The 16100-nt window shown below is 49.0% G+C and overlaps 2 protein-coding genes across 2 annotated transcripts in view; one reads left to right on the top strand and one right to left on the bottom strand.

The window, feature by feature from the left end:
- Positions 1 to 953, bottom strand: part of Foxp3 (forkhead box P3) — a 21777-nt gene extending 20824 nt beyond the window's left edge. Inside the window, exon 1 of the mRNA XM_075957899.1 lies at positions 824 to 953. The gene's annotated coding sequence lies outside the window, so the exon portion shown is untranslated. The remainder of the gene's footprint in view (positions 1 to 823) is intronic.
- On the top strand, positions 443 to 16100 carry Ppp1r3f (protein phosphatase 1 regulatory subunit 3F). The gene is made up of 4 exons (XM_075957896.1): positions 443 to 1485; positions 10324 to 10376; positions 10694 to 10773; positions 14374 to 16100. Exons 1-4 carry the CDS (start codon positions 485 to 487, stop codon positions 15634 to 15636), a joined length of 2397 nt encoding a protein of 798 aa, XP_075814011.1. The 5' UTR covers positions 443 to 484; the 3' UTR covers positions 15637 to 16100.

Below are 16100 nucleotides of genomic sequence, written 5' to 3'. Positions count from 1 at the left end.
GTTCTTTTTATCTTTCTTACGTTTTACCGCCTACGCAACCTGCGGATCTCCCACTTTTTGGACCTGTGGGTTCGCTCTCCACTGCCCCCATCGCCTGTATCCATTCCATCTTTCCGCTGCCCACCACACCGCTCGTGCTTAGGCTTTCCCCACTAAGTGCCACACTTCTGCCAGCTACGTTTCAGTCCCGCATTAACCCGACTCCGGCCTTTCCATTGATTCGGCGACATCCCGCCTCCCACACCGCCCACGCTCGGGCGTCCTCATTGGCCGCTAGCTTCTCCTGCTCAGCAGTCACTGCCTACGTCACCCCTTCATGGCTGTCCATTGGCTGTTGGCTGTACCTGTCTTCATCTCACCGCCTATGCTCCGCTGGAGCCCCACCCCCTTGCCCTGGCCTTCCCATTGGCTGCCCGCCTTTTCAGGCCCTGCCCCCGCCGGTCCCACCGCCGGTGCCGTCGGTGCCGCCGCCGCCGCCGCCGATATGGCGCGCACGGCCCCTGTGGAGCCACCGCTGCGGCACCCCGCGCCCCCGTCGCCGGCTGCGGGAGAGCCCCGCGCCTCGGTTGAGGCGGCGGTGGCCCCGCGGAGGGTGCTGTTCGCTGACGAGGCCCTGGGGCTGCCTCTGGCGCAGCTACGCCGCTACCGGCCGTGGGGCGGGCCCGGGGCGGGCAAGATGGCGGAGGCGACCGGGCAAGATGGCGGCAGCGGCGGGGCTGATGAGGACGATGATGGCGAGGATGGGGATGAAGGGGAGGAGGAAGAGGAGGCTTGCCCCGATCCCTCGCCGCTGTGCCCCGTTCCCGCTGGCGGGGGGTTTTACCTGGTGCCCACATTTTCGTTGCCGCCCGCGCTGGGCCGTCTGGAGCGGTTGGGGCGTGTGATGGTGGAGCTGGAGGCGCTACTGCCGCCTCCTGGAGCGGTTCCCGGGGGTTCCGGGGTGTGGGTGCCTGGGGGGCGCCCGCCGGTGGTGCGCGGGTTGGTGCGCGTGCTGAACCGCTCCTTCGAGAAGGCGGTGCACGTGCGGGCTTCGCACGACGGCTGGGCTTCCTTCTGCGACCACCCAGCGCGCTATGTCCCACGCAGCCCGCCTGGGGCAGGAGTGGGAGGAACAGGAGCAGGAGATCCCCTCCTGGATCCGGGTCTAGGCCTGGGCCCTGGCCAGATGTCTGCCTCCTCGCCCGACGACGGTGGCCGCACTGACCGTTTTGCCTTCCAGCTGCCCTTTGCTGAGGGCGCGGGTGATGGGGCGCGCCTCGACTTCGTGGTGCGCTATGAGACCCCCGAGGGCACTTTCTGGGCCAACAACCATGGCCGCAACTACACTGTCCTGCTTCGGATCGCACCCGCTCCCACACCCACTGATGCCGAAGGGCTGCCCCAGCAGCAGCAGCTGCAGCAGCTGGAGCCACAGCCTGAGTCCCAGGGTCCTGTGGAGGCTGAGGCCAGGCAGCTGAAGAGCTGCATGAAGCCGGTGAGGCGCAGGTAATGTCTGCCAGCGCCACCTCCGCCAACACAGGGCTGGATGTAGAATGGAGGACAAGCATCCCATTCCAGGAGGTCCCCCCACCCCCCAGGCCTGCTCTTCAGGACAGGGAGGAGGGTGCATTTGGTCAAAGAGTAGGGGAGGCCAAACATGTGCTAGGCACTGTTTTAAGTACCGGGGTATCATCCATTATTGAGTTCCACTGTAAAGCCCTGAACAAGACAGACACCTTCCCTGCTTTCAACCATCGTGCTAGGCTCCTGTGGGAAACAGTATGAAAAAGCAAACAAGTAGATAAGATAAATAGGGCTAAGGTTAGTGCTGAGAAGAAAAAAGTAGAGTTAAGGCTCCGGAGAGGGAGTGGCTGCTGTAGACGCGTTGAGTGAGTTCTTGTGCTCAGTCCCAGACGGTGATAAAGAAGAGTTATGGAAGAGAGAATTCATAGAGAGTGGAACAGGTAGGACTTTACCGAGGAGGTGGCATGGAGCCCTGTGTGGCATGGAGCAGTGACATACATGGAAGGAAGACGTAGGCAGTGGGAACAGCAAGTTCAACCGTCCTGAGGTGGTTATGAGTTTGGTATGAATGACAGCCGGTGTGCTGGAGTGGAGAGAGCATGCGGTTTGATGGTGCGGACTAAGGGTCTCCCAGTGTGGGGTGTGGAATCTGATTCCTATCTGACATGGCAGGAAGTCAGTTACAGAGGTGGGGAAACTGGTTGAGGAAGTGGTGGTACTTGGCTTTTTAGTTTCAACCATTTCTGGCCTTGAAGTCTATGCAAGCTTCTTTTTTTTTAACTGTTCCTCTGGTAGTCTGAGGCCTCCTGTGGAGGTGAGGGGCTGAGGCCATAATCTCAAATGGAAGCATTAGCTTTGGCAGAGACAGAAGCTAATGAGAAGTGGACTTGAAGCTCATGTCTTTTTTTTTTTTTTTGCATACCTCCCATAAGCTTCAGGGGCTGGGAGAAAGGACCATTTCTAACCCAGGAGACTGATAGAATGCTTCTCTAGGTCTTCTTAACCAGGGCTCTAAGTTTTTCAAGGACAGCAGCTAGGCCTGATTCTCTGTGGTCATGTAGGTGAGGTGACTCCTTGGGTCAGTTAGTTCTCCGAGAAATGTATGTGTTTTCCTTCTCTGAGGACCGAAAATGGATATGGGAATGGGAGGTTGCTCTTTTGGCCACTGGAAGCTGCATGATGTGTTGTGGGATCGACTGGTTGTGGTCAGGGGCTTGTTGTGAATGGTTCTGAAAGGTTTAGCTCTTAGCTGATGGACCTTGAAGGGTTGAGAACTTGAATTCTGCCGTAAGGTTACCTGGGTTCAAAACCTAGGCCTGCCCCTTTCTAGTGTTGTGACCTTAGCCAATTCTTAACTGCATTGTGTGGAGGTAACTAAGTATGTCCTCATCTGTAAAATATGTAATTACGGCATGTACTGCACAGGGTGAGTAAAAGCATTCAGGGTCTAGCCTAGTTCCAAGTCGTGCCAGAGCGGTGTTAATTAGCATTGATATTTAGATACTCACATTCTATGGATTCCCTTCCTGAACTCAGCTTTGTTGTATAGTCTCTTCTTAGTTCTTCACTTCTCAGAGAGGGATGGTATTGACACTGTGTGGTTGAACTTGGATGGGCAAGGTAACTGAGGCATAACTGTAGCTGTGAAAGGAATGGTGGTCAGCGTTTACTGGTCGCTGGTAAGTGGTAGGTACATTGTCCTCTGAAGGCCAGCTGAATGTGCTGTTTGTTGTAGGTGCTATACTGAGTCCTAGTTGACAGGGAGCTCAGGGAGATGATCCAGCTTCCTTAAAGCCACTCCGCTAGTAAATGGTGAGCGCAGGGAGGAAATGTTGAGGCCGTTAGTTTAAAAGCAAATTCTGGATTTCATGGGTGGTGTTCTTAGGTCTTCATCTTTTCCCCTGTACCTGTTTTGTGTGCTTGATGTTTTATTGAGGTATACCCACATGGATGGTACTGATCTTGAGTGCATGGCTCAGAAGATTTACACATATGTTCGCACTTCTATCACCACCACCCAGATTGAGAGACTGAGCAGTTCCAGTGCCCCCAGAATCGCCTTCATTTCAATCACTTCTCATCCCAGTTGGCAGTTATGGGAGCCCTGTCTGTAAGATACGACAGTTGGGGTATTGAAGTTTGGTCATTTTCAAGAGTGTGAAAGGAAGGGAACAGACAAATCAAAACCTTGCTAGGCCAAGGTGGGTGGAGAGGGTGTTTTTCTTTTAAAATACATGGGTGGTTTTAAGGAGAAATTGAAGTAGTTCATTTAGACAATTGTTTTGGTAGCTGGCCCCATGCTTGTGGTTCCCAACGTGACTTGAGATATTATTTTAAGTGGGCAGATGGCTTTTTGATAGCTTCTTTATCTTTTGATCTCAGCTCTTGCAAAGGGGAGGCTGGTGTGCACTGCAAGATCAGCGATAAGGTTTTCTTTGTAGGTCGGTGGCTTTCTTGGCAAGTACATTTCAACTTATTGTTGTAAGGCCTTTGTGCTGCTGCTGATTTGGAGTGCTGTTGAAGAACAGCTACCCCCTGTGATCTAGCCCTCTGGGGAAATGGTGGTGGACCTCAGGGGATACCCTTTTCTTATCTGTGGTAGGCCTGCTGTAGAGGGCTTCAGAAATGTTGGCTGCAGGCCCACTGTGTAGCTGGGCCATGACAGGTGGGGTCAGTGGAGATGTTTGGCAGCCATGAGGATATAGTCAAGAGGCTCAGGCATGCTTTCCCTGGGTTGCAGGACCAGGTTTTCAGTACCCATTAGGTTTAGAGATAATCCAACAGCAAGCATTTTTTTTGTAGGGCCTGTTATGTGCTGAGCACAGGGCTAGGAAGAAGCAAAGAAGACCCAGACTGGATCTAAGATACACAAGGGCTTGTACTATAGCCAGGTGGTGAGGCAGGGTTAAGCCTTACCAAGTGACACATGGCTGCGCTCCTTTTCTTTGCTAGATACTTTGCTGAATATTTTTGTATAGTCTCATTCTTGACTGCTTTCTGTGGGCTAGACTGCTTTAATCCCTCTTAACTGCATGAGTAAATAGCATTGGAGTCCTCGGTGCTAGGACTGGTAATGGATGGAGGCCTTCTGGTCTGTCTTGGCTTTATACTCTGAGGAGATGTCCTATTCCTCTTCAAAATAAAGATCAACCAAAGTCTGACGGGCCCTTACCCCTTCTCCGTTCTCCAGCTTGCCTTCTGCTGTCATGTAGTCTTGCATTATACTGTTTTCCTGAGCTCTTGTCACCACGTCCCTTCTGTCACTCCTCTTGCTTCGGGCCTTTGCTCATACTGTTTGCTTCCCTGAGAATGTGTGTGCTGTACCCGTCAAATTCTCCTCGTGTAGACCCCTCAGTTCTAAGAGGGGTTCCTCAGGGCAGCCTGTCCACCCCTAGCCTCTCTAAGTTCCTAGTTTTATTCGTATCACTGATCAGCATGGGCAGGTCAAGTTAGAGAATGCCCCAGAGCCTAATGGGAGCCTTACCCCTAGTTCAGGAGTGCCTTCCACCCTGCCTGGTAATCTTGTACGTTCTCTGACCCACCCTCAGCTCCTCTTTCATGACATCCTCTCACTTATTCTTTACCTTCAGACTCTGCCTTTTGCTTGCCCAAACATAATAGATATACCATCAGAATGGAACTCCCTATCACTCAGAGCCCTCACCTCTGAACACCAACACCCCTCACATTGTCCCCGTTTTAGGCTAGTCCCTGTTCTTTGCCCCAGAGCTTCAGTTTTTGCCGTTTGCTCCAGAATCTGAGATCGTAAGCCTCATTTCTGTCCTGTTAACTCTTTCCCTGTCCCTCTCACCCAGTCTTCTCTGCTGACTTATCCTCAGGCCAGAGCCTCTGTCTTAACCAACCACCTTGCCCCCTGCTTCTGGTCAGTACCTGATGGTCACCCTGTCCCTTTACCCAAAAGTCACCAGCGCTTGCTTCCTCTGCTTGCTCACCTCACATGTTTAGTAGTCCCTGGATTTGGTCAAACTGAGATGGCTTTGTGGCTTTCATTCATTCTTGAAATGGCTGACTAGTCCTACTTCGGTTTCCTCTGTCCCTGGCCTCAGGACCACCACACTCTGCTAGTTTTCCTCAGAAATCTCTGGCCCTTCTCTTTCTCCTCTTTCTTTCGGCTTCACTTTCCAACTTGATGTCTTCACTTGACTGAATCCTTAGCTTTCTCATGCTCAACTGTCTCCCACACACTGCTCCCAAACAACCTCTTATTTCCTGACCACACATGCCCCTCATTTGTTTTCTAAGCATCCTTAAACCCTTGCTGATTCTAGTGTGTGCCAGGGCCTAGTGTTCTAGCATGCTCCTTCCTTTTCTAGGGGCTCTGACTTCAGTCTGGAGCGAGACCTTTAGTAGTGGTTATTGTGTGACTGCACTGCTAGACTGTAAGCTCCGTGAGGGGTAGGGACATGCTCTGCATTGGTGACCACTGTATTCTCACGGGCCTGCCATGATGCATGGCACTTAGTAGGTGCTCAATAAATATTTGTTGAACTAATGAGTTTGAGTATTTTTTCAACTGTCTCCATCAAATTCTAAATTTCATAGTTGGGTTTGCTCACCAGTGTGTCTCCTGTCACTAGCCCTGACGCACAGCAACGCCTCAGAGGTTTTTAAGTGTCCCTGTGACTGAATGGATAGCTGAGTCATAGCTGAGCCGACAGCCTGAGGGACATGAATTGAAACAGGGTGGGCTAGGGCTCATCTGAGTTGTCTGGAGAGAGGATTTCATGCGAAAGTGATGTCCCTTTGTTCCACAGAAAACTGCTAGGGCATCGTGGTTAAGGCTGTGGGCTGGAGGCTGCACACAGGAGTGGCAGAGCAGGGGTCTGGGACTGTGTAGTAGCCCTAAGTTTGGATCTGCAGAGCTAGGCTAGCAGAGAGGTCCTCGAGCTGGGCAGAGCTGGACAAGTTGCTTTTCTCTTACGAGTCTCAGTTTCTTTGAGTGGGAATTCAGAAGGAATTAGTTGTAAGCACTTTATCGGTGCTTTTCATGCTCCCCCAGTCTATTCAACAACTTGGTAAAATATTGCCATCATCTCTTTTAGATGAGAAGACTGAGGTTCAGGCAGTTAGGTATTGTGCCCCAGGTCACACAGCTGGCTTGTAGTAGAGCTGGGATTATTCAACATTGCATTTTCTGGCCATTTATTGAGATGCAAAATCAGTTTGCTAGCTTCCAACAAACATTGGAAGTGGTGTAGGAACTAGCACAGCACATAATGCCGTGCAGTAGAGGTAAGTATCGTTTCGGAGGACAACTGTTTCAGTTCTCAGTGTGTCTGTGTCTGTATTTACTCGTGTGGATGTGCTGGGTTAGGAGGAAAAATGGTTTTCTCACCCTGGGCTGTGAGCATAGAAGTGTCAGTGAGATAAAAGAAGCCCGAGGTATGGTAAGTTGCTCCACAGTGCACGAGACCTAGAGTTGGGGCTGATACTTGTTGAAGGCAAGGCAGTGTTCTACATAACTTGGTGGCTTTCACAGCCTCCTCACCCCACCCCCTGCCCCACCCCAAAGCACATGGCTTAGGGTAACTAGAATTCCAGGTATCTCGGAGCAACTTTGTGAAGCCATTTCCCCCCACCCCAGACAGCATCATCAGGTTGTCTCCATGGGAGCCGGGCTCTGCGGTGTTTCCCTTTGGGGTTCAGCACATGACCCACTTTGAAACTTGGAGGGCTGGGTGTGCTCACACAGGACCCAGAGGACAGTGGTGGCAGTCATAGGACCGAGGCTACTTTGCACTTCTCTTTGGGACTTGTGAGCCCTCATTTGCTCATTCATTCATTCTCCCTGGCAATCTTTCTATTCTGCCTTGGCTGGCCTGGCCTGGGGCCATTGCTACCACTTTCTGAAGTCAAGCAGCCATTGAATTTCTTAGTGGCAGGAAGGCTTTTCACCCCCAATAGAGTAGTCCATTCTAGAGAAGATGGACCTGACTAATGTTCATAGACACTCAGATAAGGCATGCCAAAACATCCCCGGCAGCGTGCGTCCTGGCCCACTGTGTACTCGCGGCCCTTGAGAGGATGCCACATGGCACTGTGGGACTGGTGCCAAAAGAGCAGGTTTTATTCTTGAAAGTTAAAAGGCACATTGCAGGTACAGTTTTGTTCTTAATCGGCCTCCCCATTTTTCTAAGAACTGTTACTGCTCTGTGAGTCAGGGTGCACTTACACCTTCCCTTCCTTTCCTCATTTTGATTGCACTCACAGCTGCCTCCAAAATGGTTACCGTGAAAGACCGTTCAAACACACCACACACACACGCATGCACACGCACACACGCACGCACGCATACCCTGCCTACTGTGAGACAGTGTCTTCAAGTGGGGCCGTTTCTGAATGTTATCAGTATGGAGTGTAGTTAGTGGCTAGAGACACAGTTCCTTCATTCTTAGGTTCTACATTTGGGAGAAAGAGAGGTTGCTGTTTTGAAAGAAGGCTTTTCAATCGACTTTGATGTAGTAACAAAAAGGCCCACAGTGGAGGAGGTGAGGCGCAATGGCCCCTGACTCCCCTGACTCCTTCTTTTCTTCCCAACTCTTTGAGGCTGGGAAAACAACTTGCTTGCTTCTGCTGACTTGGCGGCTCTTGGTTTGGGCTGTATTTGGAAGGCTTTCGCAGTGGAAGAGGTGTGGTGGCTGAAGAACTTCTTTTTAAATTTATTTTTCTTCATCTGCCTAGAAGTCTCTTCTGCTAGTGGCTGCTGCTTGTGTCTCTTTTCACGCACATGTATACTTAACCGAAGCTTGGTCGTCGTGCATGTCAGGATTAAGCCAGATTACAGGATGCTTGTGTAGAGCTGGCCTGGGAGGAAGAGCTGCCTTTTGTCCAGTTGGGGGGGGGGGGTTGTGAAGGATTTTACTTTAGAAGACCTCAGTAAGATGATCTAAGAGCAAAAACGAAGGCAAGTGTTTCTGCCAGGCAGAAGTCATGGAGCTGTAGCCCCAAAGGCCCGGATTTTAGACCCACTGAATAGACTGGCTCAGGACTAAAGTAGTTTTTCCTGAATCTTCTCATCTGTATTATGTGGAAGTTTCTGGCTGGGCTCCCAGAGTCGCTTGCCAAGGCTCTCTACTATTCAGACAAAAGCACCTCTGCTGGGATCCACGAGTCCTAGACTCCAGAGAAGGACTAAATACCCCTTCTAATGATTCTAGCCTCTAGGCCCTTGTATTAGTTAAAGCTCCTTCCTCCAGTGTGCTGAGAACAGGTTCCTGTAACTGCTCTCTGGAGTCTAGCCATGCATGCCTTGGAACTGGACAAGTAATGGAACTGTAGGTGATGGGCAGCTGAAAAACAATCCCCTTGAGAGGGAGGGAGGGAGGGAGGGAGGGAGGGAGGGAGGGAGGGCATCTACTTGTCTGTTATTATTGCTTCTTCCCTCTGTTTCTAGATAGGGCTGGAGGCTGGGTTGGGTACAATCACAGTCTCTTATCCAAACAGCATGAGCTTGGTTAACTCTGGGTTTTGATCCTGCCCGTGGAATCTTGAGTTTAGCCTCTGCTTCATTATCCACAAGGGGGGCTAGCAGAACTACCCACTTCAAAGAATTTATATGTTGTTGGCTTGCAGTCACCATGATGATTAATTCGGTGCATGCGTTACATGTACCCCGTTGGCTAACACCAGAGCACTGTGCCCAGACCTGCTAGTGGCATTCTGTTTCTGTGGAGATAATTTTGGTGAGTGAGGCATTTGATTAGGTATTTTCTCAGTTGCAACCTTTTTCAAAAGTGTCAGCAGCGCCCTGTTAGCTCTTAGGAAGAAAGAGTTGATCGTTTCAGTTCCCCTCAGGTCTCTGAATCCTGTCATCATTGCTCTTGTAATCATTGTTTCCTTCATTTGTCTATTTGTGAACATCTGAGACTCCCATGTAGGAATATGAACAGTGATTGCGCCATGATTAAGTCCTGCTCCTGGTAGGATCTGGCTGACATACTTGGCCTAGGCCTCTCAAGGATCTTACTTGGCTGCCAGAGGAGCAGTTAGACCAATAGATTTCTCCCATTGATTTAGCTACTGCTCTGTGCCAGGCCAGATATCTGGCTTTTGAGTCTTACTCTGGAGTTCCCTATGTTCCCTATGTTGTATACAAGGAGGCAATGGGTCCTACCAGACTGGTATGGGGACCAAGGAGGGGTGGAGAGGGGGACACAGGCCTTTTGGGCTCCCTTCCCATTCCCATTCTCCCTTTGCCTTCCTTCTTCGCCTCTGCTGCTTCCTGTGTCCCCCAGTCTTTTCTGCCTGCCCTTCCCTTAAAAATAGCTTCTGTGATAGCCAGGAGCAAACCCTAAAGAAACGATCCCCAACTGCCCATTGATATTTGGTTTGTAACAATAAAATAAAGGAAACAAGCTAGCTACTCAGTAGGAAGGGAATGGCTACATAGATAATGGTAAGGCCATTTGATAGGAGCATAAAGCTGCCATTTTTCAATGTTTGCGAAAGTCGATAATGATGTTTCTCACTGTTTAATGGACAAAGCCAGCTGTGAAAGCATGTTCGCAGAATCTAAATGGTTTCAGGGAATGTCTGGAATGAAAATTTCCAAATTGTAACAGTGCTTGCCTCTGGCTCACGTGATTGTTTTGTTTCAGGCATCCTTATGCTTTTCTGTATTTTGTAAAATTTCTACAGTGAGTGTATAGGACTCTTATGGTCAAGGGATTAAAAAGTAGCAGAAGAGAAAATAGCTGTTAGGTGAGGATGAGTCACCACAGAGGCACAGAAAGTGCCCATAGGTGGCAGAACTGTCCTCTGAGGGTGTCAGATTTATATGCTGTCTCATTTGCTCTACAGGCCTCTTGAGGAGGAGCTGAGGATGAAGAGCATGGAGGACAATACCCTTGGGGGTAAGCATCTGCCAGGCTTTGGGAGTTCTGGCCCATTTTCATACCGTAACTATTTTTCATGGTGCTGGGGGTGGAACCCAGGGTCCGTGTGCGCTAGGCAAATGCTCTGCTACGGAGCTATGTCACCTAACCTTTCTAGTGGCCTTTTACTATTTCTTTCCTCCTTGTTTCTTTCTATAAAAAAGAAAAGGTCACCTTCCTTGGACTGCCACACAAAGCTTCCAGTGCAAACTTCCAGTTGGTTTCCTACATGAACAGGATGAGGCTGCTTGTATATCTGTCTTGCTTCAACCTTGCCCTTCTCTTCTCTCTGGCAGAACATCCTGATGTTCAAGAGTCACTGGGTCCCCTGGTGGCCCCCACCCCTCTCCGTCCATGGCCCCAGATGACACTTCAGGTAAGCAGGTCCTTTTAATCTCGGTATGAATAGCCTGATAGATAGCTCCCAGTGTGACTACAACTGGACCCAGTGGTAGAGCTGACAAGCTCTTGTCTATCCTAGAGGTGGAGTTGGAGGTGGGAGTGAGATCACAAATCCCAGAATTTGATGAGGGTAAGCGAAGGCTGGAATTATTCATTGGGTTTAATTGTTAACTAGCAAACAGTTAGGGAATACTTGTTTCATATTATAGACACTGAAAACTTAACACAAATGACATCCTTAAGGGGATTACATGATTGGGCAGAGACATAATGAAATAATAAATTACATACATTGTATTTGAGATGAAGATGACTGCTTAGGGAAAATGGAGGGAGGGAGAGCAAGAGGGGGGAATGGAAGGGGGAATGGAGGAGGGAGGGGCCTGAGAAATGAGGCTTGAGAGAAATTTAAAGGTGAGAGAATGAGCCTCATGACAAACCGAGAGAAGAACCTTCCAGGCAAGTGCCAAGTTCCTAAGGTGTGCTTCGACTCTTGTATGCTAGAAATAAGAGTGAGCCAGCCTGAGGTGGCACAGCCTCTAATCCCAGCAATCAGGAGGCAGAGGCTGGTGAATCTGAGTTCAAGGCCAGCCTGGTCTACAGAGTAACTTCCAGGACAGCCAGGACTACACAGAGAAATCCTGTCTTGAAAAAACAAACAAGCAAAACAAAGCAAGAAGACTATTGTGAAAGTAGAATGAAGTGGGGGGTCAAAGTGGAGTGGTGAGGAGTGAGGTCAGGGAGGTGGCAGCGGACAGACTGGATGGGGCACGGGAGGCAAGGTGAGGATTCAGGCATTTTCACTCTCAGTGAGGAGGAGACAAGGGAGGGTCATGAGCAGAGGAGGAATGTGGTCTGCTGTGAGACCCTGTTGGAGGAGGATGAGAAGCAGGGATACCAGGGAAGAGGAAACTGGTGAACCATGATGCTGTTGGCAGGGGAGGAAGAGACATTTAAAACGTGCGTGTTTTAACTTTTGTTTATAAAACTTTTAAAGTAAAAGTATATATAGAAGTAAAGAGCCTAGTATAACGAACACTCATCACCCAGCTTCGACACATACTGGCGTGTGCCCATTCCTACTTTATAGCATAGCTCTTTCCCTTCCCATTTCCTAGAGAATGATTTTGGAAAAAATTCAGATACCATTCAATTTGTGAATTCTGTAGTTTGTTTCTCAGAAAAATAACTGTAAAATAAAACAAAACAAACCCCAATGATTGTGCCATGATCACACCTCTGAAAATTAACAGTATTCCTTCTTATCATTAACGATTGGGTTAGTGATCCAATTTTCTTATGCGTATTCCCAGGACCCAAACAAGGTGATAAATTGTATTTCTTCTTCAATTTCTTTTCTATTTTCTCTCTTTTCTTTCTTCCTTATTTCCTCATTTCTTTATTTTTTCCTATTCTTTCTTTCTTTTTTTTTTTTTTTTGAGACAGGATTTCTCTATGTAGTCCTGGCTGTCCTGGAACTCACTCAGTAGACCAGGTTGGCCTTGAACTTGGAGATCCGCCAGCCTCTGCCTCCTGAGTGCTGAGATTAAACTGCCCAGCTGATACATTATATTTCCTCTCAATAGGTGTCTTTACTTTTTAATATCCCAAAGTTTCTTCATTGCAATTTGTTTACTAAACCCTGTTTGTCATGTAGAGTTCTATGCAGTCTGGGCTTGGCTGATTACACTCAGGTGGAAACACATTTCTTTTCTTTTTTATTAAATTTTTAAACTTTATTTTACGTACCAACCACAGTTTCCACTTCCTCTTCTCCTCCCATTCCCTTTCCTTCCCCAACCTCCTTTTTACCCACTACATTTCTCATTCCATTTAAAATTTTAAAAATTACATTTATTTATTTTGGTTTTGCGAGGCAGAGTTTCTCTGTGTAACAACCCTGACTGTCCTGGAACTCACTCTGTAGACCAGGCTGGCCTCGAACTCACAGAGATCCTCCTGCCTCTGCCTCCCGAGTGCTGGGATTAAAGGCATGTGCCACCACCACCCGGCTATTTATTTATTGTGTGTGTGTATTTGTGTATGTGCACAGGTGTGTGCATGCCACAGTGTGTGTGTCATGGTCAAAGGACAACTTGTAAGAGTTAGTTCTCTCCTTCTATGGTGTGGGTCCTGGGAATCGTACTCAGACTTTCAGGCTTGGTGGCACATGCCCTTACCTACTGAGCCATCTTGCTAACCATAACCCTCTTACTCTATTTTCATTAATTCATTAATCTTATTTACTTTAGTGTTTTATTAAGTTGCATTTACTAAACCATTATTTTTGCTAAATATATTTGTTCAATGTTGTCTAGCATTATGAAATTGACTTAAACAGAGCTCATTCCATTAAGTTCTATTGAATTCTATCATTCTACTTCTTTTATTGGCTGGACTTTTTCTCTGAAGAAACTTATGACACATTCATTCATTCATTCATTCATGGATTCAAAACTTATTTGTTGACTCTGAATCCACTGCATTTGTTTATTTTCATGGTTCCATGGAAGTATCTCTGGCCAGGAGTAGTCTTTTTTCTGTCTCTTTGTACTTATTAGCACTTCCCGTTATTCTGGGAACCTCTTCTCACATCTTGCTATGATTATATATCACGGTTTTGTACTTTTTGCCTGCTCCAAACCTGGAGAAAGCAGTCTTACTAAGAAGCCTGGGTTCCTTTCAGTGGAGAACCATGTCTGGAGATTCAGATGGGGTTCAGCGGGACTGTTGCTACTAGACTGAGCATTGTTTTAAAAGACAATTAGGAAGTAAATATTAATGTTTTATTACATTCATGTGTGTGTGTGTACAACTTGTAGGGATTGGCTCTTTCCTTTCCAACACAGGGGCCCTGGGGATCAAACTAGGAAGTAAATATTAATGTTTTATTACATTCATGTGTGTGTGTGTACAACTTGTAGGGATTGGCTCTTTCCTTTCCAACACAGGGGCCCTGGGGATCAAACTCAGGTTGCCATATTTGGCAGCAAATGCTGTTACCCATCCTAAAATTGAAATTTTGAAATGTCTGCCTTGGCAATGCTGAAGCATGCACAGGCATCCCTTATATGGTTATTCTGTTGAACTTGTCCATGTTGGGTTTCATGGTCTAAGTTGATGAGGACAACTGACCAGGTCTCTTCCTCAAGAGGGTGCCAGATCTCATTACAGATGGCTGTGAGCCACCATGTGGTTGCTGGGAATTGAACTCAGGACCTTTGGAAGAGCAGGCAGTGCTCTTAACTACTAAGCAATCCTACCAACTCATAAATAAATATTTTTAAAAGAGAAAACCCATCATGAATTCATTTGCTCCTGACAGTCATTCACTGAGTATGGATACCCAGTGAATCACTTCACACTATCACTGCAAGAAGAGGTCTCTGTGTTCTTGCCCCAACACGATCAAGTCTTTGGCAGCTAGAGAATCACAGGGGGTTCTTGGACATCTTTTTGCTTGGAAAACTCTAGGGACTGGGTGTGGGGTGTTACCAGTTCTTACTGTCTCTTCTTGTTCCCTCCCCTCTTCTACTTCCATTCCCATTCTCTCCCTGTGCAATACTGTAAACAGGTTTCTGAAGCTACAGTGACCAGAAACCCTCAAGAAGAAGGCGACATCCCCAGAAGCAACCCACCTGTGGCTTTTACAGAGGTCCTCCAGACACCAGCCATCAGGATTCCTCCATCTACCCGTGGCCTGGGTGGCCCTCCCAGGGACCAGGCCTCAGGGCCAGATGCAAGCGATAGAATCACTGGGCCCTTCCTGGAACCCAGTCAGCACCAGGTGGAGGCCACGTGGGAAAGCGGAGGGGGTCGAAAGGCCCCCACGATGGGGGCTGTGACAGATGAGCCCGCTCGGGGTCTGGAGATTGTGAGTGGCTTGGAGGAGCTGCTTGGTGAAGACACCATTGACCAGGAGTTGGAGCAGCTCTACCTGTCTCACCTGAGCCGCTTGCGGGCTGCTGTGGCAGCAGGGGGTGGCGGGGAGGGCTCTACAGATGGAGGGACATCCCCCAGCCATTCCCTGGGCATACTCACGGACCGTGACCTGATCTTGAAGTGGCCTGGCCCCGAGAGGGCCCTGAACAGTGCCCTGGCCGAGGAGATCACGCTGCACTATGCGCGCCTGGGGTGTGGTGTGGAGCTCATCAAGGACACTGAGGACCCTGATGAAGAGGGGGAGGGCGAAGAGGGGCTCTCCATCACTCCCTCTAGCCCCGACGGAGACAGCCCTAAGGAATCACCTCCAGAAATCCTCTCTGGGGCACGCTCTGTGGGAGATGTGTGGCTCCCATGGGCTGGGGGCTCCAGATGTGAAAGCCCTGTGATTCTGGGAACACAGGGACAGTTTACTGAGAATCCAGAGAAAGGGGTGGGCAAGGATGTCAACTCTTTGCATATGAATAGGCCCATAGTTGGGGTGGCCAGGTCCCCAGGGGAGGCTGGGACAGAAGCCCGGATGGAGGTTCCTACTGGGTGGACAGGCAGCTTGCTATCTATTTCTGATAATGAGCCTGCTGCCCCAGCTCTGGCAGAGCAGCACGCTGCTCTTCTTAGTCCCCCAGGGACTGAAGTTTGTCCTTCTAGTGTAGCCAACCGTCATGTGACCTCCCAGGATGAAGAGGGTGGAAGCCTAAACCCTGAATCCCCAGAGAGGCCTCCCATGCCAGCTGCCCCTGCACAATGTATGTGTGGCTTGGCTCCTCAGCTTTGGGGGCCCTTGACTCAAACTCTGGGTGTCCTGGCTGGGCTAGTTGTGGTTCCTGTGGCTTTGAACAGTGGTATGTCCCTTCTGGTGCTTGTGTTGTGCCTCTCTCTGGCCTGGTTCTCGTAGGGACTGCCTGTAGGATCAGTGACAGCAGATTTCCTCCTCTTCGGGGTCTGGAGATTTGCAGTTCCTCTGTCACCCCAAGGAGGTGAAATGTAGCCTGTGTAGTGAGGGACTTGGGTCCTTTGGTTTTGAGAGTGCTTGATTGGAGAGAGGCCTTCCCAGCTCTGAGCTCTCTGTAGTCAGCGCCAGGCTTCCCGCAGTAGAGCTTGTGCAGTGGAAGGAATGGCGGATTGTGTGAGAAATTTTAGAATGAACCAGGCATGCCCCCCACCCCCGAGCCTGTATTTATTTTTGTATAATTCTCTGGATGAGGGAGAGTGGTCATGAGCTGGTCTTGGGGCACAATTACCCAGAGATATATTTATTAACAGCCAATCTGTGCAACCTGCTGGAGCTTTATTTTTAATTTAATTTATATAGAGTACCTATTATTATTATATGCCACAATAGAGCTCTATGAGAAATGA

Source organism: Microtus pennsylvanicus, chromosome X (genome assembly GCF_037038515.1).
Source record: "Microtus pennsylvanicus isolate mMicPen1 chromosome X, mMicPen1.hap1, whole genome shotgun sequence".
Taxonomy (NCBI): domain Eukaryota; kingdom Metazoa; phylum Chordata; class Mammalia; order Rodentia; family Cricetidae; genus Microtus; species Microtus pennsylvanicus.
The sequence above is the reverse complement of the archived record's forward strand: the minus strand, read 5'-3'. Positions and strand labels throughout refer to the sequence as shown.